The sequence below is a fragment of the Dryobates pubescens genome, chromosome 17 (genome assembly GCF_014839835.1).
Source record: "Dryobates pubescens isolate bDryPub1 chromosome 17, bDryPub1.pri, whole genome shotgun sequence".
Lineage (NCBI taxonomy): Eukaryota > Metazoa > Chordata > Aves > Piciformes > Picidae > Dryobates > Dryobates pubescens.
Window position 1 is genome coordinate 7,207,141 of NC_071628.1, and position 22,120 is coordinate 7,229,260.

At 48.7% G+C, this 22,120-nt stretch overlaps 1 protein-coding gene across 1 annotated transcript in view; it reads left to right on the plus strand.

The window, feature by feature from the left end:
- The first annotated feature begins 49 nt into the window (after window positions 1-49).
- PLEKHO2 (pleckstrin homology domain containing O2) overlaps window positions 50-22,120 on the plus strand; it is a 28,330-nt gene continuing 6,259 nt past the window's right edge. The window contains exons 1-4 of the mRNA XM_009903952.2: window positions 50-334; window positions 5,832-5,984; window positions 12,639-12,755; window positions 20,291-20,395. Of these exons, the coding sequence (XP_009902254.2) occupies window positions 326-334; window positions 5,832-5,984; window positions 12,639-12,755; window positions 20,291-20,395 (384 nt within the window). The 5' untranslated portion in view covers window positions 50-325. The remainder of the gene's footprint in view (window positions 335-5,831; window positions 5,985-12,638; window positions 12,756-20,290; window positions 20,396-22,120) is intronic.

Consider the following 22,120-nt stretch of genomic DNA (forward strand, 5'->3'; position numbering starts at 1 on the left):
GGGGGGGGCCAGGCCGGGGGTGGGGGGGCCGGGCCAGGCGGCGGCGGGGCCGGGGCTGGCGGCAGGGGCATCCCCGCCTCCTCGCTCGCAGCGCCGGAGCCGCCGGAAACCCGGCGTTTGCTGCTGCTGCTGCCGCTGCGCCCCGAGAAGTTGGTGCGGAGGCGAGAGCCACGGGGCCCGGCCCAACACAGCCCGGCACGGCTGGGCTCAGCTCGGCTTGGCACAGCCCGGCTCGGCATGCCCGCCCGCCCGGAGCCGAGCGGTACAGCGGGGCGGTGGCGGAGCCACTGAGGAGGTGGCGAGGAGCGATCGGTCCCGGCCCGCCATGGAGCAAGTGAGTCCGACCGGGACCGGGGAAGGGAGAGAGCTCCCGGGACGGGGCTGTACCGGAGCCCCCGGGGCAGAGCTGGACGAAACCCCCGAGGCGGGGATGGATGGGACCCCCGGGGCGGAGTGGGAGCCCCTCGCTGCCGGGAGGTGGGGCGAGGACTAGCACGGGACATTTTAGGCTTTTTTTGGAACTCCGCCGGCGCTGGAACATCCCCGCTCCTCCCGGGTCTGGTGGCGACGGACGGCACTGGAGCAGCTCTTGAGACCCAGGGGATGGGGGTCCTTCCTCCCAAGCACCACCCGTTGCCTCCCACTCTCTCCTCGGTGCGTTGGAGTTGCCGGCCGAGCAAGAGCATCCCAAGAGCTCATGGGTGCAACTTTGTGACGGCCGAGTGAGGCCGAGCGGGCAGATGTGGTGGTGCCGAGGACGAGTGCTGGCAGACTCGGGCTTGTTCAATGCCACGCTTGCTCAGGCCACCTTCTGCTGACTCTTGTCGGGGTGTTGCTCTTCCGTACTGGAGCCGGGCCTCCGTCAGACCGCGAGTTTGGCCATGTCCACATACCTAGCAGCCTGCCCCAAGCCTGTCCTCCTTCTGCTCGGTCCCTGGCTTAACTGGGAGAAGGTGCTTGTCCTTCACATCTAGGTTTTCACCTCCATGGGATCACACCCTAATAACCCATCCCCATGCGGACTGATTAAAATGTCACAAATTTGTTGGCAGGTTAAACAGGTCATTTTCTCCCCTGGTTTGGCCACTCAAATATTCCTGCTTCCTTTTCATAAGTGAGGTTTTGCTGCTCATGCACAAAGGCAGCTTCTGGTTGGCTAGAGGACTTGGAACCCAGTAGCTGTGGCTTGTTGCCCTCCCTCCCAGCCCCTTGTTTCAGCTCCCAACATCTATTGGCAAGAATGAGGCTTTTTAAAGCAGTGGGGAGGAGGCAAAGAAGCCCAAGTTGGTAGTGACTGAGAGTTGTTATTATCCACTGGCATCCATGAAATTAATCCACAGCAGAGAAACTGCTTCCAGCTGGTGTCCACTGGCCAAAGGGGCTTCACACCCACCCCAGTTCACTGACTGCCCTTCCAGTGATCACTGATGGGAGGGGGTGTCAGATGCAGTTCCCCAGGTTCCACGTGGATCTGAGCAGTTAATTTCCAGTAAGATGGGTTTGCTTCTGTGGGTTAGGGAGAAGTAGAAGTGCTGACAGGCCGACTTGACATGGAAAAGGAGAAATAGTAGAGGTCTGGAGATATGAGTTGTCTTCTGAGAGGTGTCCACCCATGCTTTGCTAGAGAGGAGTGTGCCATAGGTGAGCTGCTTGCTTTGAGTGAAGTTACTGTAGCTGTGCAAGACTCTTCTGTGCACTAGATGTAGTTTGTAAAAGCAGCATCACGATTCAGCTGTTGGTGTCTCTCTGTTGGAAGACAGCAAAACTGTGTGGGTTTGTGGGCCCTTAAAATACTGGGGCAGAGCGGGGGAGAAAAAACTGCCTAGCTGTCAAGTAAAAAGCTGTCTTGTCCTTCTAACTGGGCATCTTTGCTGAGCTGTGAAACCTTAGTGTAAGCCAGGCTGGAAAAGTGAAACTTGTATTTCCCTTCATCATGATATAAACTGCAAAAATAACTCCTATGGATTGGGTTTGGGCGTGATGCCTTCAGCATGAGCCAGTGGCAGGATAGCTCAGTTCTCTCCTCATTTATGCTTGGCTGATGCCAGTGGGTTTCCTCTCTCACGGATTTACACCCGTGCTGGGAATGAATCCAGCCTGAGAACATCCCGGAAAGGAAATCGTCATATTTCTTGCAGAAGGAATACCCACATGAAGCTGAGTTAACACCAGCCAGCCATCTCATTGTGCCATGCTCTGCTTTTAGTCATGGAATCACAGCCAGAGAGCACAGGATGGACACAAAGCCCTGCCCTTGGTGCCCTTCCCTGGCCAACTTCTTCAATTCAGGGCAGTGGTAGCATAAAAATAATCCACAAAAATGCCAGGAGACATCTCTGAGATTCTTCTTACTTTCACAGGAGCAAACGGTCAAGTTGCATCACCTGCTTGTTTTTTCATGCCCTCAACCTGCAGGTGAGGGATTACAGCAACTGCACCCCCACCTTGTGGTGTGCTATGGGTGTGAGGGGGAGCTGCTGACCCAGAGCCCAGCAGCTCAGCAGCCCCTGGCACCCGCAGAGCACATGATCACACCCATCACATTTATCTTGTAGGAGGGACTGGAGAAGGCACCAGGCAGTTCAGGCTCAGGTGACTCCTGTGCAGTGTCAGGGACAGAGCCCTTTGCTCCTGGATGCTGTCATCTGCTGAGACCAGCAGTCTTCATCTCATCTCACCTTCGCTCTCCTGGGATGCTCAGGGCTTGGAGTAACAGATCCTCCTTTGCAGATACTACCAGGGGAAGAGTCCTGTCTGGTGTGAATGCCATTTGTGGTTTAAGCAGCACCATGGGAGGTTTAGGTTGGATGTGAGGAAAACATTTGTCCCCAAAGGGTTGTCAAGCCCTGGAACAGGCTGTCCAGGGCAGTGGTGGAGTCCTCATCCCTGTAGGGATTTAAAAGCTTTGTAGATGTGTTCTGGAGGGAGATGGATTAGTGGGGACCTGGCAATGCTGGGCTGATGGTTGGACTTGACAGTCTTAAAGGTCTTTTCCAGCCAAAATTATTCTGTAATTCTAAGGCTTTTTCCAGGTAGGAGGCTCCAACCAGGGCTCCTGTGTTGCTGGGGGAGAGGGCGAGCTGCAAAGCTACCCTGTGATGCGCTGGAGTGGAGGCTAGGTAGCTGGCAAGCCTGTGGAGAGCAAAGCTCTGCCCAAGCTTTGACATTCTACCTCAAGCCTCAGTTCCAAGAAAAACAGTTGCTGGGGCAAGGCTTTTTTTTGAGAGGTAGATGTTAAGCGCTGCATCTTCACAGGGAGTACTTTTATATTAAAACCAGTGGAGACAGGGTAGGTTCCATTCTGCAGAGTGCTGGGAGAGGCTGTCCCTGGAGGTGTTCTGTGTGGATATGGCACTTTGGGCCATGGTTTAATCGCCATGGTGGTCTTGGATTGACAGTTGGACTCAATGATCTTGGGGGTGTTTTCCATCTGAGACAATTCTATGATTCTATTATATTTGCCATGTGTTTTCAGATAGCTTTTCTGCCAGGTGGGGAGAAAGAACAGCAAAAATTCATCTGCTATGCAAAAAACCCCAAACCACCTTTAAGAAGTGAAAAACATTTTGGCAGCTGTTGATCTGGAGTCACTTGAATAAACTCTTCAGACAGCTACCTCCACATTAAACTGCTACAAGGGAGGTTACAAGTCTGTGCCCAGTTATCTAAAAATGACATCAAAAGGGTGCTCGATCAGGAAACCAGCAGGTCTATATTTGTGCAGCAACTGATGTTTGCTGAAGTCACAGGTCACAGCTGAATACAACTTCCTGGCAACCTAAAAAGTCAAGTTGAAAAAACCCTTACACAAGTAGCCCTCACTTCCCGGAAAACTTTGTCATGCTCTGTCATCCTGTGCTGTGGCCATTTCAAACGCCCTCGGTACCGCTGAAATGACTTCCACAAAGTGGGCTGTGGATGTCTCTGCTTCAGTTCCTGTTAGGTGATACTCAGTTTATTTGAGTTTCGTCTTCCCTGCCTGCATCTGAGCCTACCTGCCAAGCCAAACCTTCTCAGTGGGGATCAGAAGGAATGTGGGTGCTTCACGGTGGATTTCGTCTGGTTTCCCTCTTTCTGTGGCTGCGAGTTGCCTCTCTAACGGATCACCCTGACGGCAGCTGCTGTCCAAGGGCGTGTTCGCTGGGCGCCTGGTGCGTGAAAACAGATTTATTAGCAAGGCTCTCCTCCAAACTTTTAGAGCTTGTCACAGAATCACAGAATTGCAGAATGGTAGGAGTTGGAAGGGACCTCTGGAGATCATCGAATCCAACCCCCCTGCTAAGGCAAGTTCACCTAGAGAAGGTCACACAGGGGTCAGTGTGGGGTTTGAATGTCTCCAGAGGTGGAGACTCCACTACCTCTCTGGGCAGCCTGTTCCAGTGTTCAGTCACCCTTAAATTGGAGAAGGTCCTCCTCCTGTTTAGATATTCAAGTTTGTGCCTGTCCATATGCACTTGCTCTGTCCTGGTCACAGGAGTGTCCAGCTTCAACTCCTTTCCATGCACATGAGGTTTCCTCACATGATGAAACATGTCTGAGCTCTAGCTGCTCACTTTGGTTTGCTTGGGTATTTTTTTTTTCTAGGAGAAAAAGGTTTCATTTAGCAGCTAGTAAGGGCTCTTTGGTGATAGTTTGGGCTCTGCTCTTGTTGTTTAACTTCTTTTTGTGTAAGATTGCTGCCCATACAGATGAGGAAATGGAGGAAACCAAATCTAGGGGGACAAGTAGGAGGGGTTCCTAGGAGGAGGCTGGTGGATTTGGGGTTGGCCTCTTCCTACAAGTCATGAGTTTGACAAGGTGTTTTTGTAAGGGGATTTGGCTCAGCAACGGATTCCCCTTGCTTTGCTCTGGGAAAAGAGGCTTACTGAGGGTTCCACAGGGTGTTGGAAGCAGTGGGGTGCTCCAAGGGAAGCAAACAGGGATCCTGCCTTTGCAAAGCCTTTTCCAGTGCACTGAGGAGGAGGAAAACTGTCATCTGTCACCAAGTCTGCTGGTGGAAGCAGTCAGCTAATAAGCTTGGCTGCCCCCGCTCCCCGTCTTACACTTCCTGTCTCTGTTTGATGCGAATATAGATACTGGATATTTCTGATGGTATTTTAAAGCAGGGAAATTATGCATCTCCTGGTTTTCACCAGAGCTGGAAAGCTAACAGTCTCCTACAGCAGGCTGCTGGGGCTGCCTGTGCTTCTGCGGGCAGGTGAGAGAAGGCTGACAAACAGATAAAGGCAGGACAAAAAAAAAGCCCTCTTAGTGCTACCTTCTCTGCTGGTCCTTCCCTCTGCCTTGCAAACCAGGCAGGAGCCTACTGGAAACATTTCAGTGCAGATGTGGTAAAGTCCTGGGGCCCTTGTGCCATGGTTTTGCCTACAGGAGGTGATGACCAAACAGAGACCTAGAATAGAAGCTCGCAGAAGTGGTCATGGGCCAAATGATGAGTGTTGCTACTGATGCAAACAGGGTCCATCCCACTGGGATTCATCAGAGAGCTAGAGGAACAAAGCAGAAAGAAGGGTGCTGGTTTTCAAGAAGCATTTGGTGCACAAGTGAGCAGGGAGTACCTGCACAGAGAGGGAAGCAGAGGAGTAAGATGGACTTGCTGCCATCCCAACAGCATTCCCAGAGGCAACCAGGATGCATGCCCACTGCCCTGTCCTGTGAGAGCTGGTTGAGTTTTCCTCTGGAAGATGCCAATCTCTTCTCTTATGATGTGGTGTGGAGGAACCACATGTGGTGGGTCCTGAAGTCTTATCTGGGCAGACTTTCTGATGACTTTCATTAAATGCAATGGAAAGCACTTTTGTTGTAATTCCTTCTCCATTCTGTCTTTGCAGGATACAAAGGAGGAGGTCTCAGAGAAATCCAAGTCTGTTCCACCTGCAGAGAAATACGGTTGGATTAAGAAAAGCAGTGGGGGGCTCCTGGGATTGTGGAAGGATCGCTACATCCAGCTACGGAAAACACAGCTTGTGGTCTATGAAGATGAGGTATGGTCCCAGCTAACAGCCTTGGGTGAGGGGCAGGCCCTTGGTGACACATGTTCCTGTGTTTTTCACTCTTCCCTCCAGCTTGTTTCTTTCAAAAGGGCTTCGCCAGTTATCTCCAGGAAGGGTAAATGCTATAAAGAAGAGACAGCAGCTGTATTTTAGAGTATATTATATATCATAAATATTTTAGGCAGTAAATATTTTGACAGTACCATTGCTATAAAAAAAATGGAGCTGGGGGCAGGACATCCTGTGAGAAGGCGAGGGGAGCAAGGCTTTGGGTGGAAGCAGGATGTACGCTGTGCAGTTTTGGCGTGTGAAGGAGAGAAGTGGATTGTCGCAGGCTGACTTCCCACCTGCCGCTTGAGGGAAGGGCAGGCAGCCCTGCAGCTGTTTGGCACCCCTCAAGCAGCTCAAATTGTTGCTAGCCAGACTCTTTGGGATTTCATTTAGCCACTGGTGGATGCAAAGGGAGATTGTGAGGGCCTGCTGTCCTCCTTAAGCAGGGACACAATCTGGATTTGGCTCATTCTTTCCTTTTACTTGAGCCAGTACTGAGCAAAGGACCCCTGGGAGCCTTGTCTTGGACTTCCCTAGATAATTTGCATGCCTTAAGTTCATGGCCTCATTTGGAGCTGTTTCCAGTCAAATGAGAAATAAAAGCCAAGCCAAATCTATTCTGTGTCTTCATGCAAGAAGAATGGAGATTGCAGGGCTGGTCCTCCTGGGGCGTGAAGGTGGCTCTTTCCTGAGCCAGGCCCTAGGTTCCTGGGCTGCATGGGGCTTCTGCAAGAGCCAAGTTTGCCCCCCAAAGCTGGAAATCACAGTGCAGTGCAGACCACAAGCTACAACCCAGCAAGTTTTGAGACTAGAGGTGGGTAAGTCTAAGCCCTGCTGGTTTAAGATGGCTAGAAGTTTACGTGCGCATCAGGATGGAGGAGCATTTCTCACCCCGTGGTCTGCACAAGGACCACATGCCCATGTGGTGTCTGACACAGGGGGTCTGGGTCATTCGTGGATGACCTAAAACCAAACTGATGTTAAGCTCCTGTGCAGTGTGTCAAGGGAACAAGAATGGGGAAATGTTTCAGCAGCTGCATTGCTGTGATGGTTTCAGGAACAGCAGGCCTGGCAATGAGCTTGGTTCCCTTTTTTTAAAGACACACTATTGCCCAATAAAGATGATTTGTTATAAATAGTTTAGGTTAAAGGGTATTAGCTCCTCCCATAACCTGAGCCCTCCTGCTCTTCCCGAATCCCAAAGCTTTCTGGAGGCATTTGCTCTTACTTCTGATAAGTCATAAGGAGTGCAAGAATAATGAGAAGTCAGTGTCAGGTGAGGAGCAGCTTGGAAGCAAGGGAAAGCGGAGTGGGCTTTCCTCTCACCAAACTGCAAACAGTTTGACCCTCTGCAGATCGCTTCCTGGTGCTCTGGACACCTGTTGACTCCAGCTGAAGCTTCAGGAACTTGCGGATTCAGAATCCATAAAGATGACGTAGGTGTTTTTTTGAAGGGCATGCCTTTAAAAACAAGATCTATGGAGTCTCTTGTTACCACGAGGGAAAAGGAGGCTTTTAAAGTAAGATTAATTTTCACAGATGTTCCAAAGAAGGAAAAATCCCAATCATTTAAAGGGTTATTTTATTATCTCAACAAGGAAAATGGCATTTGTTAACAACCAGACATAATGTTTTCTGGTAGCCTGCGGATCATGGTAACATCCTGTAATAAATTGCATCTGTAAGCTACAGAAGCTACAGGGTCCCATTATTGTAAATAAGGGATCATGTTAATATCTATAGGCTATTAAACTGGCTTACAGTGAAGTCAAATGTCTGAGGAGAGGAAATTGCTGCAAAATTATCTGGTAGCACAATAGGACAGCATGTGATTGTGCAGACTTACTACAGGGGAACTAAAGGAAATGGCAATTTTCTGCACTCAGGAGGGGTCCTGTTGGCACAGAACTGAGGCAGTTCATGTTTATTACTGTATTTATCTTCCTTTAACACAAGTTAGGGCAGTGTTGCTGTCTCCATCTTACAACTGGGCAACAGAGTTTTTGAGATGATAAGGGCCAATGTCAAAGGAGAGTCTGTGGTGCAGTGTGCTATGGTGGCTTTTATTTCTGGAACTCCAGCTGCAGTTTTTCCCCACTGGACTTTCTCCACATACCTGCCCGGCTTTGTGTGACCTTGTAGACTGACACAGCATCCCAGAGGGACTGTTCAGTGCTTGCTGAATCGGAGCCCTAGAAGAAGGAAGGAGATAAAGCCCCAGGCAACAGAAACACAAGCATCTTTCTGTGTGTATCCTACATTAGACCTACATGGGTTAAAGAGGAGGGAGGTCAGCTTCCATATGGGAGGACAGGTTTAGAGGCTGAGTATTTCATCTGGTCTGAGCCCATCAGATTTCCAGGAACTGAGCTAGTGATCTGGAAGAGTTTTGCTTTCGTCAGTCACTGATGAATTCAAGCCCTTCACCAAGAGGTGCTAAGATTGCTTCTACGTAATCACATGAACCTGGCTGCACTTGTAGCTGAGCTCTGTGTGTGCAAACCAAGAGCAGAGGGGATGGCCAACATGAGATGCAGGCTATAATGTGTCAGCAGAAAGTGCATCTGAGCAGAACACAAATACTGTATTTATCCTCATCAGCTGCAGTCTCCTGGAATGTGTTCCTGACCTGCCCTGGGAGTGTGTTTCCCATATTGCATCTGTTAGCCAGGCTTTTGGTTGGATTTAAAGCAGAGCTACCTCCTGAAGGCAAATTGCAAATGGCTATTGTATTACCTGGAGCAGATGGGGGGGGTGAGGGGGGTGGGCGTGGAGGTGGAGGGAAGTCATTACAGCTGGCTTCAGGTTTCTTTCAGTGGAGGTGAAATGAAGGGAGATGGATTTCTTGTTATCTCCTGTGCCTCCATCTACAGCACCCCACATCTGTACGCTCATGTAAATGAAGACTCAGATGTTTGTATGATTACAGACCCAAACGGCAGGAGAGGAGGCACCGATGCAAATTTGTACAGCTCTGGGGTGCTTAGATCCTGAGGAGCTACTCAGAAATCTCATGGGGAAGGCAGGTTGTGTGCAGGCCCATGCAGAAGCAAGAAAGTTCTTTTCTAATGGGGTTTCTTGTCGTCTTGTCTCTGCACATTCTTGCCAGAATAAAAATTCAGCAAAATTACAGAAAGCATCTGCAAAGCAGGCAGTCCTGTGCAGACTACACAGATCAATATCATCATGCCATGGGCTGGAGAGAATTGGTCTTAGGTTGTTATTTTTTTTTTACCTAAAGAGTGCAGCTAGTAGTTAAAGTTTTTTCTTGTTGTCAGAGGGTATTTTAAAGAGTATTATTTGGCAGGGGGAAAAAACACCTGCTAGACAAAGAGTCTTGTAGAGACCAAAGGATCCACTCAGCATTTAACAGTCGTGCAGTTAACATCTGCATTGTGCCCCTGGTAAAGTGATTTATTGAAACACTTTGAGATCCTCAGATGGAGAAGTAAATTATGATTTCAGGCAGGCTAGGCATTGTACTCTGAATGGAAGGTCATAGTCCACGGTTGTGTGTCACTGCAGAGGTCCTTGCTGGCAATTATACCTTCCTATAAACATGGGTCATTTTTGCCCTTGTTATCTTTTTTGAAGGAATTTGTTTGACAAGCATGGTTCTTTAGTTAAGCACATGCATTAATATGTCGAGGTGTTTCATTTTCTTCTCAAGGGACAAGTTTGCAGACACATACATGTTGAAGTCGCAGTGTCTGCTCCACAAGTAGCTAATGGAATTGGTTTTCTGCATTAAATCATCAGTCCTGTACCAGGATTTTAAGTGTCTTATTGATTGTCCCTTACAGCAAGGGCAAAAGCAATTTTAAAAACAAGCCCTAAAATCTGTAGAGGAAGAGAGAAAGGTGGCCTGAAGGAGGTTTCCTGCCTTACTCAAGGGCAGCACCACGGGAAACCTGGCTAGATGTGGGCTGCAGGGAGGTGTGACGACTGAATGGGCACTCAGCCTTTGTGTCTCAGGACAATGTAAAAGGATTGCTTTAACTTCTTCAGATCACTAGAGACCAAATGGAGCAGGAGCTTGTCCAGAAAAGTGTCTGAGACCCATGTGTCAGGGCAGGACTCTGGAAGTGACCTTGTCTCTGTGTGATGCTGAGTATCCTTCAGGTCCCAGGAGGCTGAAGGGACCTGGAGACCTGTGGCAGGCTCAGGTCTTTCAGTCTTTATCTTAGTGGGGCAGGGCAAACATAAAGGATCTCTTTGTGACCCAGGTAGGCTCACAGAGAGGGGATGGCTGCATGCCAAGAGTAAAACAGAGACAAAAGCCCCATTCTGGTGCTCCCTGAACTCAGATGCTTTTGCTTTGCTACAAAAGGAGACATGGAGTTTCCTAGTTTCTCCAGTTGCTTTCTTCTCCACTATCCCTGAAGAGGATAACTTATTTGAGAAGTTCAGGTTTCTGAGGGACCCATAGCTCGCACAGTCCAGCTATGTCTGTGGGAGGCAGGGTCGTGTATGGCCCTGACATTGCTGCCCTTTTTCCCTGGTCAGGGCAGAGTTCCCAAAGCCTCCCCAGGGAGGATAGGGGTGACTGGAAGGCAAGAGGCAATGTCACAGCAAAACCTCAGTTCTCCACCATTCCAAGTCCTACTTGTCCTCCAGCTTGGTGCTCCACTGTTCTTAGGAAGCAGAGACTCACACAGGAAGGTTCCTCTTCATGAGGGAAGGATGGCATGGACAAGGAGGGTAATATTCAAGGCTTTGCTGGGGACACAGCTGCTCTCAAGAGCGGGAGGGTGGGCAGGAATCTTCCTGCTCATCCCTGGTCAGAGTGCTGTCAAGCTGCCTATGTCCCGAGCTGGTAACTGCACCAGCCATGCAGGGCTGTGATGTGGGCGGTCATCCACCAAAGGCCAGGATGAGATCACCCATCCCTGAGGCATGTATTCCTGACCTCACCCTTCTCTCTCATTTGTTGGCCGCTGAGGGGTTATTATTTCCATCCCTGTCCTTTCGCAGTGACATTGCGATACCAGGATTGCAGCAGGAGCCTTGTGCCTTCAAAGGGCTCAGGAACGTCAGCAGGATTTTATCTGCTGGGTTTTAGGCTCTAGCAGGATTAATCTCCTCCTCCTCCTCTATACTTTCCCAGTTCTCTGGTCACATTCACTTACTCAGTGTTAAATGAAATAAACAGTAATGTCATTAAAATAATAAGCCTAAATTAGATCCAGACATCCCTCAGTGGCTCAGAATTTGCTCTGTCTACCAGCATTGGCTCTGCTGGGCCCCCACACTCAGACAGGAGGGTTAGAAAAAAATCCCTAAACTCAGGCTGAGCTCTGCACAGCAACTTAAATGTCAAGTGGTAAAGGGAGGAAATTCCCTGCAGCCCACTTCCCTCTGAACTCTCCATTCCCTGCCTCCAGCCACGCAGCAGCTTCCTGGCTGTGACATGTTTCCTCATCCCACACCCCCTCTCCGCTACAGGAATTGCTAAATACAAACTCACAGGGGCATGAGTTGCTGCCTGGGGAGCCGAGCCCGAGCTGGGGATGGTTGGGGATGGTCATGGCCAGTGGTTTTAATTTAGGATGGTAATAGAGAGGTTCATGAGGCGTGCTGACTGCAGCGCTTTGCCAGCGAGAACTGCCCTGTGATTCTCACTGCTTATTTGTGTAATGCTTAGCAAAAGGCAGCTTTGGTCTCTTCTGGTCTCCTGAGACACGAGGAATATTATCTGCCTAGCCTTACGCTGCGATTCCTATTAGGGATGGTGCTCCACAGCTGAACTGAGCCACGCACCATGTGTGGAATTTTAGTTATGTTACTGGGAGAAATGAGCCAAGATCGCGGCCGGCAGTCCTCAGTGGAGATACACCAGAGATAAATGCTCCCCACCGAGACGCTGGCCCTCACAGCTTTGCTGGCTGCATGGGGCTCTATTTCCATCCTAAGCATTTTGACAGCTCAGAGCATGGCTCAAGAGGAGCATGTCCCAGTCACACGAGGATCCCACTGACCTTGCTGAGGCTCTTATCTCTGCTCTGCCTTGGCCTTCCTGGGGGCTGCTTGAACCATAGAGTCATTTCAGTTGGAAAAGACCTTTAAGATCAAGTCCAACCACTAACTCTACCAAGCCTGCTGCTAAACCATGTCCCTCAGCACCACATCTCTATTTCAAACACCTCCCTGGGCACCACACCTACATGGCTTTCCAATCTGCTCCAGAGATGGTTTATGTCAGTCAGACCCATCACAATGCTTGTGTCATTTTCCCTGTGAAAATGCAGAATAACGTCTCCTGTGTTCATTGTGGGAGGAGGTAGTGCTACTTCTGGCTGCATGTCCCTGGCTGAGGCCAACAGGGATGGCAGAAGCTGGTGTTACTGTCTACAACATGTTATTTGCTCAGCCACTGTGGACCACTAGCCACACATCAGCCTGTAGCTTAAAGGTTAGGGTGTTTTCTTAGTGAGATGCCAGCCTGATTTATGAGGGCTTGCTGTCTGCATGCAGGTTATTTTTAAGGCAGAAGAGCTTTTAGACAGATACAATGGGAAGACATGCAGAGTTTGATGGCATATGATTGATCTCACTGCCTCCTATTCATCATAATGCTTCATTCCCTCTCTGCAGGATGAACAGAAATGCATAGAAACAGTGGAACTGGAGAGTTATGACAAGTGCCAGGAGCTGCGTGCGCTACTGAAAAGGAAAAACCGTTTCATTTTAATCCGCTCCCCGGGTAAGAAGGTAGGATTGCCTTTCTCATCACCCTCAAGTCTGCTGACTCAAAAACGAGCTCCCAGGCAGCTGCACCCAGAGCAGAGGAAAGGCTCTGAGATGTAGCCCTGTGACAGCTGGGAGAAATGACCTACAGCTGTGAATCATGGAATGGTTTTGGGTAGGAAGGGACCTTTAAAGCTCATCTAGGCCAACCCCTTGCAGTCAGCAGGGACATCTGCAACTAGAGTGGGTCGCTTAAAGCCCCAAACAACCTGACCTGGGATGGAGCTTTTACCACCTGTAGCTCATAAGAAGGAACACTACTGTCTTGTAGACTTCTTTTATGGACATGGGGAAAGGGTTTTCCTGCAACTCAGCTTTTTCCTCTTGATATTTTTCTTACCTTGTAATTTTCTTTCTCCCAGTACTTCCTGAGCAGTGGGGAATGACCAAATGGTTTATCCCCCATGTGCTCTGAGTGAGGAAGTGTTCCTATCCCAGCTGTAGATGCTGTAGGTTTGCCCAAATCCTAGTGAAATCAATGATCTTAATCCATGTACTGAGACAGTTCTGGAGTTGGAACCCTTGATCTGAGAAACCCCAGTGCAAAGCTACTTGCAGCCAAACAGTTCTTAGGAGAAAAGACATTTTCCAGAATTTGTGAAACTCTACATGTTCCAGCACAGCATCTGGTTAGATTCAGGACCTAACAATCAGGCTGTTGCTGCACAGAAGCTGAACTTCCCTCTGAGCACTGACCTGCCTTACTTCCTCTGTAGGTTCATCATCACTACACATCTCTGGAAGTTCTTCTTATTTCCTACATTCGGTATCTCTGTGGGCTAGGATGCTTCTGTTGTTGCTCTGAGGCATCACACTTTGGCCTGAGAGATCTCCCCATGCAAACCTGAGAGGTTCTGAGGGAGAAAACACATTCACTTCCATAAGAATGTGAACAGGCAAAAATATCAACTTGCCTGAGTTCCCCCATCACCATGTGTTTAAATAACTGGAGATTGTTTAGTCCTTGTTGTCATTGTTGCTTTTTTCTTTCACTCCAGTCACTTAGTATTGTGTTTTTATATATATACCAATAGTTTATTGGTATAATAAGACCCCAGCTGAGCCCAGAACATCATTGTGATAAATTTCATTCAAAACAACAAAACAAAGATTGTCCTGCCCAAAACACTCACATGGACCAGAGTGGGGGTGGAAGGAGAAGGCAAATAATGTTACTTTTGCAAGCAGGCACAGCCTGTATTGGGGAGAAAAGTGAGATTAAACACCAGGCACCAAAGTGATGATAGCCTGGAAATCTGCACCATGGGCTGGTGAGCTCCTGCTCAGCACCAGATAGCAAAGCAGTAAGTCTCTCCAGTCCAATGAAGCTGTGGTGTTTGTTTTAGAATGTGATTAATCAGAAATATGTCAATTTTAGACCAAAAGCAGCAAACCCTGGAAGGTTGGTGTGTTTTCTAGAGGATGGCTCAGAAACTGCAAGGGTACACCTATTCCCAGGAGGCAAATAAAAGCCCATGTGCTCAGAGATGGGCAGCACAGTAGGGATTATGACTATTTGCAAGTGTGATAGCTGTGTGCTTCTCTACACTGCTGCATGAATCAACATGGGGAGTGAGAACTTTGCCTAATTCTTGCATTTCCTGCTAGGAAAATGATTTGCCCAGTCTGGGCCCCAAAAGGTTGACTCCATCCTTCTAGCACGCTGGCAAGTTTACAGCTCCCCCCATTTTTTCATGCCACTGACTAAAGGGAGACCTGGATAGAAGCTACTTTATATAAAGCTCTTTTGGTGAAAGGAAGGGCTTTTTCAAATGAAAAGTTCCCTGTTTGTGGCTCTCCTCCCACCCTCCTTTTGGCTGGGAATCTGGTGAGGGTGTTGACACACAACATACTTTGGCAGATGTTAGAGCAGGCTTCAATTAGGAAGCCAATGTACACAACTGTCCTTCTTCTGTTTTGAAATTGCAGCTGTGGCGATCTATATCAGCTAAACATTTCCCATTTGGGAAGCTTGCTGCCATCCACAGTTTAAAATCACCCTGTGAGCTGCCTTGCCAAGCCCTGCCAGATCTTGCTTGACCTTTGGGGTTTTTTTGCCCCCTCTCCTGAGCACAATGCTGAGGAATGCAGAAAGCTAGTGTGTTTGTGGGACTTAGGGACAAGCTGGGAAAAGACATTTCTGCTTCAGTACACAAATGGGAATTTCCCAATTGAAAACAGGGAGCCCAGTTTAGATGTAGGGGAATTCCAGTTTAAATCTTGGATGGGATGTACTTGAAGAGCAGAGGACTTGAATGGGTCAGTTAACATTACTCTGCAGCTAGAGTTCACCCAAATGAGTAAGTTGCTTTGCTAAATGCTGGCCTTTAGTGGATGTGCCCCAGATTCTGCTTGACCTGTTAACAAGGACGATGTTTTTGTGGAGCTGTGACAATATCAGTATGTCACATGCCTGCACTAGTGTGGAGCTGAAATAAAGTGCAACTGGAAGTGTGCAAAAGACCCCTTCTGCTTAGAAATCTCAAGTACTTCTTCTGCCCACGTGAATTAAGTGAAGCCTGTTGGATGTGGAGAGCTGAGCTTGTAGGAAAGGGCAGCAGCCTTGGCCTGGAGACTTTGAAATGTACTCAGGAATGCAAAAAGCAGTGCAAGGGATGCTTGGTATGAGCATCCTAGAGGCTACAGAGATTGGTACAAGTATGGCATTCAGTGGGTCCAAAAGCCTTCAGCTGCAGAGAAGTATGAAGAATGGGAAGAAAGAGAGTGGTAGTAAGGGAGAGTCTAAGAGCAGGCCTTACAGCTCCCCACACATGTTTTGCTAGAGCAAACTTTGCACCTGCAGTCAGAGGTGGAAACTTCCTTTGCTCATTTTTCTCTTCATTGACTTTGGAGGTACCTGCAGCTGCTTTCACCAGGGACCCAGACTGGAAAGTGCAGTAGATTCCAGTGAAGCTCTTTTGCTCTCTGCATGGAGTCATCTGCTCCTGGGGTCTGCCAGTTTGGCAGAGATGCTGTGTTATTGCCAGGGATGAGGTAGCTCTTGGTTCAATTGCAGAAAACCACAAGAATCCCCCAGTTGACAGTCCCTTGGCTTCCACTTTTCCCTCCATGATCTAACCTGACAAAGTCGTGTAGAGGAAGACAGGAAATGACCTCACTTCTGGCAGACAGACTCTGGTGCACTCTCAGTAGTTTAAGATGTTACTGACCCAGCTCTGCTTTCTGCTGGAGGTGACTGCCTTGTGCCAAAAATTGGCAGAAAGGAACACATTCCCACACCTAAACCAGAACAGAATCACAGAATACTGGGGGTTGGAAGTGACCTATGGAGATACTCAGCTATCTGGAGCCTTCTCCTCTCAGACTGGAGAAGAGAAGGCTCCTGGGATGCCTTATTGCAGCCTTCCAGTACTTGAAGGGGGCCTACAAAAAGCCTGGGAAGGGATTTTTTTCAAGGCCTTCTAGTGGTAGGGTGAGGGGGAATAGCTTTAAGCTGAAAGAGGGACATTTAGACTGGGTATTGGGAAGAAATTCTTTACAGTGAGGGTGGTGAGACACTGGTACAGGTTTCCCAGAGAGGTTGTGGATATCCCCATCCCTGGAAGTGTTCAAGGCCAGGTTGGATGGGGTCTTGAGCAACCTGGTCCAGTGGAAGGTGTCCCTGCCCATGGTAGAGGGGTTGGAACTAGATGATCTTTAAGGTCCCTTCTAACCCAAACCATTCTATAATTCTATGATTCTGTATCTACTCCAACCCCCCTGCTAAAGCAGGTTTGCCTAGATCATTTCACTAGCAGTTCACAGTCCATTTTAGCACTGAACTGAAGCCAACAGCAGGCTGTGCACTAAAGGAGCTGAGGAGCAAGCACAGGATTCTGTCGTTCCCCTCTGCTGCAGATCAGCAGCATCCAGCAGAACTCCTTGGCAAAGAGCTAGTATTGGAAAAAGGTCTTAAACTGCAGCTCTGTGCTTCTCCAAAGCTTGTCTGTTAAAGCATTCAGAGCAGGTACAATGGCCTGACCCAAGGAACGCTTCCCATTCCTGGAAAGCAGGGTCAGCATAGCCATAAGACTGTCACTGCTAGAAGAGACTGATGCCTCTGAGAAGACATGGAGCAATCAGGGAGGCTGTGCTCGCTGCTGTCACAGATGGTGACCCATGTGTGAGCCTCTTGTTGCATGACATCCAGCCAGTGATTCAGCAGGGGCTGGCTGGCTGTGCTGTGCTCCGAGTTAACGGGCAGTAAATTGCATAGTCTGTATTCATGCCTTACAATGGTCACTATCACGTTGGGTTTAGCCATGACAGGTTTTCCTGGCACAGCAGCCTGTTGTTTATGGCATGACTCAGTCTCAGCTGGCTTAGCAAGAAGGAGAGCAAATGCATTACTCTGCCTGCTGCCCTCGTATTCTGGTGTCAGTGACTCTCTGCCATCAATTGCTGTGGAGAATTGACTCTGCTGAGTGTTTTGTGGGTAGCATCCATCTTCAGGTGCATCCTATGATATTTGTGAATACTCAAGATACAAAGATAATTTTTTTCTTGTTTGTAGAGGACCTGGGGGTCTCAGACTAGTGTAGATGGCTCCAGTGGCAGGCAGGACTGACACCAACTCCTCCATCTCTTCCTGCCTCTTCTCCTCAGCCATGTGCTTCATAGAGAGTGTCCATCTCATTTTGGGTTAGCCTCCAGTGCTCTGGCCCAGGACACAATCCACAGATGGATGCAGACAGACAAGGGACAGCAAGACAACAAAGAGACTCTGGCTGGCAGCACCCCAAGTATCAGCAGCCTGGCTTTTCCTTGTTATCTGTGGATATTATTCTAAGAAGGAGACAAAAGCTTTCAAAGATAACTGGGCATTCTGGGAGGAACCTGCTGTGAGCCTCAAAGCTGGCCCTCTGTATCACAGCCACAGGGGCTTGTGCAAACAGAGAGTAGGGTTCCATGCAGTGTTCTGCTTGCCTGCCCTCGCCCAACCTTTCAGGAACTGGAGGGCTCTTTCTGCTGTCACCTTGGGAACATCTTCCCGCAAGTCCCTTTCCCTCAGTAGCTGTTGGGACTACTTTTGGTGGCAGTGGCCTCTGGTCAGCATTGCACTGTGCAGCAGAGGGTTGTGTGCCAGAGGGACATCTCAGCTTCTCATTAATGATGAACCACCCCCACAAGGCTCCACTCTGCCCTGCTGCAGGGTTGCTGACAGCAGCGCTTAGTCACAGTCTCAGCTCCTGGAGGCTGGAGGCTTTTGTCAAGAATGAGGCACAGAAAGTGGCATTAGAAGAGGAAGCTTGAAGTGAGGCAGGAATCTTCCCCTTGAACAACAAGTGCAGAGATTTCTAAACCCTGGTGCAGGCTGCCAGGTCTTTGCCAGGCAGTGCAGCAGCTCAGCTGCTCACAAGTAGAGCTTTCTCCTAAGCTTTTCTAATCACTAAGCTTTAGGGTAAAATCGTTTCCAAACAGAAGAAAGTTTTTAAGCACACACACAAAACCAGGCCTGCCTGGACTCAAACAAAATCTGGCTGTCGCTCTCTTTTGGAGCGTTGCCTTCCCCTAGATTCCCTGCTCAGCGTGGCCATTCTGTGCCCCAGACAAAAGGCTCTTTTTCCAAAGGGCTGTAGTTCAGGCCCTAACCGCTCCTCTGAGCTCGCAGGAAGACATGTGGTCCTGTCACCTTATGTGCAAACTAATTGAATCAATAATCTTTCCTCACATTGCTTCTTAACTCTCTGCTTGCCGTGCTGGTTGTGAGGGTCTGGCCCTTGGCTGTTGTGATGTGCGGAGGTAAAACCATGGCACTGAAGGAAGGAACAAATGCAGAAGGAAAGGGCAGTTGGTTTCTAACTAAACAGCAGGAGTGGGTGTAAAGAGATCAAACTTTAGCTCTGCAGAATTTGTGATTGTAACTTCAGAAGCTGCTGAGACCCAAAACAGTTGCTGCTTTGTTGTGCCATAAACAAACCAGGGAGCTGCTACCAGCATTTGACTGTCAGTCACCATTAGCTTTGTCACCCTCATCGTACATAGTTCCTATTTTCTACAGACAGGGTGTGGGGCCTCATTTAGAAAAGGCTGAGGCTACCACTGCTTTGGAAGGCAATGGGAAGGTGCAGAATACCTAGAGGATGTTAAATACCCAGAAAAATTCTTCTAAAGGAGACCCCATTAGAATGTGTTTTGAACGAGCCTCTCTGGAGCTCCCTTCCCCATGTGCAAGAGGTGGATAATTTCAGGTGCTCTGAAAAGTGATTTTTGAAGCCCACAGGTATTGTACAGATAAGCAGCAAAGAGAAGATTGTCAGATTGTGATTCTGGTGTCAGGGCAGGGCTGTAGTAGAGTGCAATCAATAAGACATATTGACCCAGGAGGATAAAACACACGATGGGGTAGCTCGGTGCCACCCCTGTCATTTGGAAGGGTGCTAGGAGGAACATGCCCAGCAGGCTGAGGCAGGACTGCCCCAGCAACTTTAGGATTGCCTAATAATCTTTAAGTGCTTGATTTTGCAACTTGATGGTGGTCCTCAGCACAAGAGTGTTGCTGTGTGCCTCTACAGTGCAGATTAATTCCACGTGGAGCTGGTCTGCTGCAGAGCCACCTGTAATGTGAAGCTGATATTTCTGAAGTGTACTTTGGGGCAAAGCTACGTAAGACTGGTGAGGTGCTCAGAGAACACAGCAGTGAAATAAATAACACCCTACCTGTTGCTCCTGCCCTGGTCAAGAACAGATTCAAAACACTGAGCACAGCCTTGGGACTGCCCTGGAGGAAGGGAAGAGCTGTCTGAGGACAGGCCATACCATCAACCATTGCTTCTTCCTTATTTGTGTCTCATGTTCTTGCCATGCCCTTCTTCTCTAGCCAACTCTTCCCTTCTTCTTAGAACAGCTGTTCAAAGCTGAGAGAGTATCTGTAGCATTCACTGCTATATTTCTTTGCTGCAAACAGAAAATGGTTCTTTTTCTTCACTGACATTGCCCTAATGCTTCATCACGTCCATGGTCAGCTGAGTCGGGGTTGGTTCAGCCAAGGTCAGAGCCCCAGATTCCTGTATCAGTTCTGTTCTGCAGAGGCACAGGAACAGGGAAGCAGGCAGAGCCTGTTGCACGCAGCCTTCCCATTGCTTGCAGCCTCAGGGGAAGTTGGAGATAAAGTACTTTACTGCAGCAGAACCAGAACAAAATGGTTTGGGCTTTCAGTCTGACTCTCTCTACGCAGTGTGACCAGTGGCTGTACAACTCACTGCTCCTCTAAGAGCTATTCTGAGGGTTTTGCAGAAGGGAGAAACTCTTACTTTCATACCACTTTAGGTACTAGTGGCAAAAATAAAACCACAGCAACAAGCTGTTCAGCACAACAAAATCCTGTTCATGGGAGCTATGAAGTGAAATCCTTGCCAAAGCGCAAAGGAATCCGTAGTTTAAACACAAGCTGGAACTGGATGTTACATAGAAACTGAAGTGATACACAGAGAGCAGAGAGCTACCTCTCTGTTCCTGACAAGGAATGCTAAAGCAAAATTGTCTCTCTGCTTTTGCAGGTTCATGATATCAAATTTCAAGCTCCAACTTTGGAAGAAAAGGAATCGTGGATAAAAGCTCTTAATGAAGGGATCAACAGAGGCAAAAACAAAATATTTGATGAGGTAAGAGGAACAGTTTTCAAAGTCCTGCATTTCTGTATCAGTTCTCATCCACTGCTTTTGTAGCTAAAAGCAGAACTTGCCTGAGCCCCCATACACCCTGTCCTTCCTGCATGCCAGCCATGGTTGAAGGAAAGAGAAAGAGCAAGGCAAACCAGGTTGCATCCCCACAGGCTGAGAGCTTTTAGCCACTTCAGTTCCCAGCTCAAGAAGGTAGAATGTGTAGAGAGCCCTTTCCACAATCCTGCATCTTGCTACTTTTCCCTCACTCCTGGCTGGGGTTAGGTGCAGAAAGGCAGGGGCATCTGGTTGAGTAGATGGTGTGCCAGAAGGATGGTCTGTGCTGCCAAGAGCTAACATCTCATCAGAAAGCCCATGGAACACAAGAGCTCACCAAAGTCAGGGGGAGATGCTGTGGGTTTGGGATCAGAGTTCCCCTCTCCCATTGAATATGAATGGTGCAGAGAAGCAGCTGCAGCCTGAGTTGTGGAGAGCTAGGGCTGCAGCCTGAGGAACTTGTCTTGCTCACAGTGTCATGATCCTCAGCACCAAGCAGTATGGAAATGGAGGTATTTGGTTAGAACATAGCCCAGTCTTCAAGACTGGAAGAAATGACTCATGCACCAGCTATTCTGCCTGTAGTCTGGAGAGAAGTCTGGTGCAAAATTATTCTGTGCCCTTGGCCAAACCTACCTGCCTGGCCTCAGCACACCTGAACTCCTAAATCTTCTTCCCATCCTGCTGAGCAGAGAGAAGGATGAAAACTGCACACCCTGAAGCCTGACTAACCTTGCCCTGCTCCCTGTTAGCCTGTAAATCAGCCCTGAGCTAAACCAAAGGGGCAGCATCTATTCTGCAGTTGTTTCAGTAACCAAAAGGAAGTGCACAAAGCCACCATCACAGGAATTACACAAGAAGAAACAGGCAGAGTAATAAGGAGAAAAAGCAATCAGTGAGATCTATTTAGCAAAGGGAAACAAAGTAAGTTTTGAGAGAAGGGTGAAGTGCTGCAGATACAGTGCTGGAAATGCAAACTGAGAGCCTGGGCTTTGGTTTTATTCAGCAGAAGGCAAAAGCAGGAGGAGAAGTTGGAACATGCTCCTTTTTTTTCCCTAAGTAAATGGCACTCTGTGTCAGGGTTTTGTTTTATGTAGAGGATCCTTGGGCCCCTGGACCAAGTGGGAAGCAACACATGGAATTAAAGGAACCAGATGAGACCATCAGCAGCCTGAGAGGACAAAACCCAGCAGCAGAGAACTTAGCAGCCAGGTCTGCTGTCATGTCTCAGTGGATAGGAGATATGATGTCATGCAAAGCAATGCTGCTCAGCCCTTGCTGGAGGGACCCCATGCCAGCTCAGAGCTGCCTGCAGGGGCATAGCACATGGCTAGGGAGTCTGCTTCCCCCACTGGCAGCATAGCCAGGTGGGAACTCAGGTCACCTCCAAGCACTGTGGCCTGGGGTTATCCTCCTTAGGAGGATCCAGGTTCTCAGAGGGAGCCAGCCTCTAATTCTCATTCATTCCAGCAAGGATCAAACCTCAGATTTAAAGTGTTACCACACACACCAGACACAGGTCAAGCCCTCAGCTGGCTTGGATTAGCTGTTCTCTACTAAAAGAGCTCTAAACCCACTCTGCCATATCAGACAGGAATAGGGACTCATTTTCCCCTTTAAATCCTTATTTTACCCTCACCAGCTTTCCTTTGTACAAAGGCCAGCAAACCA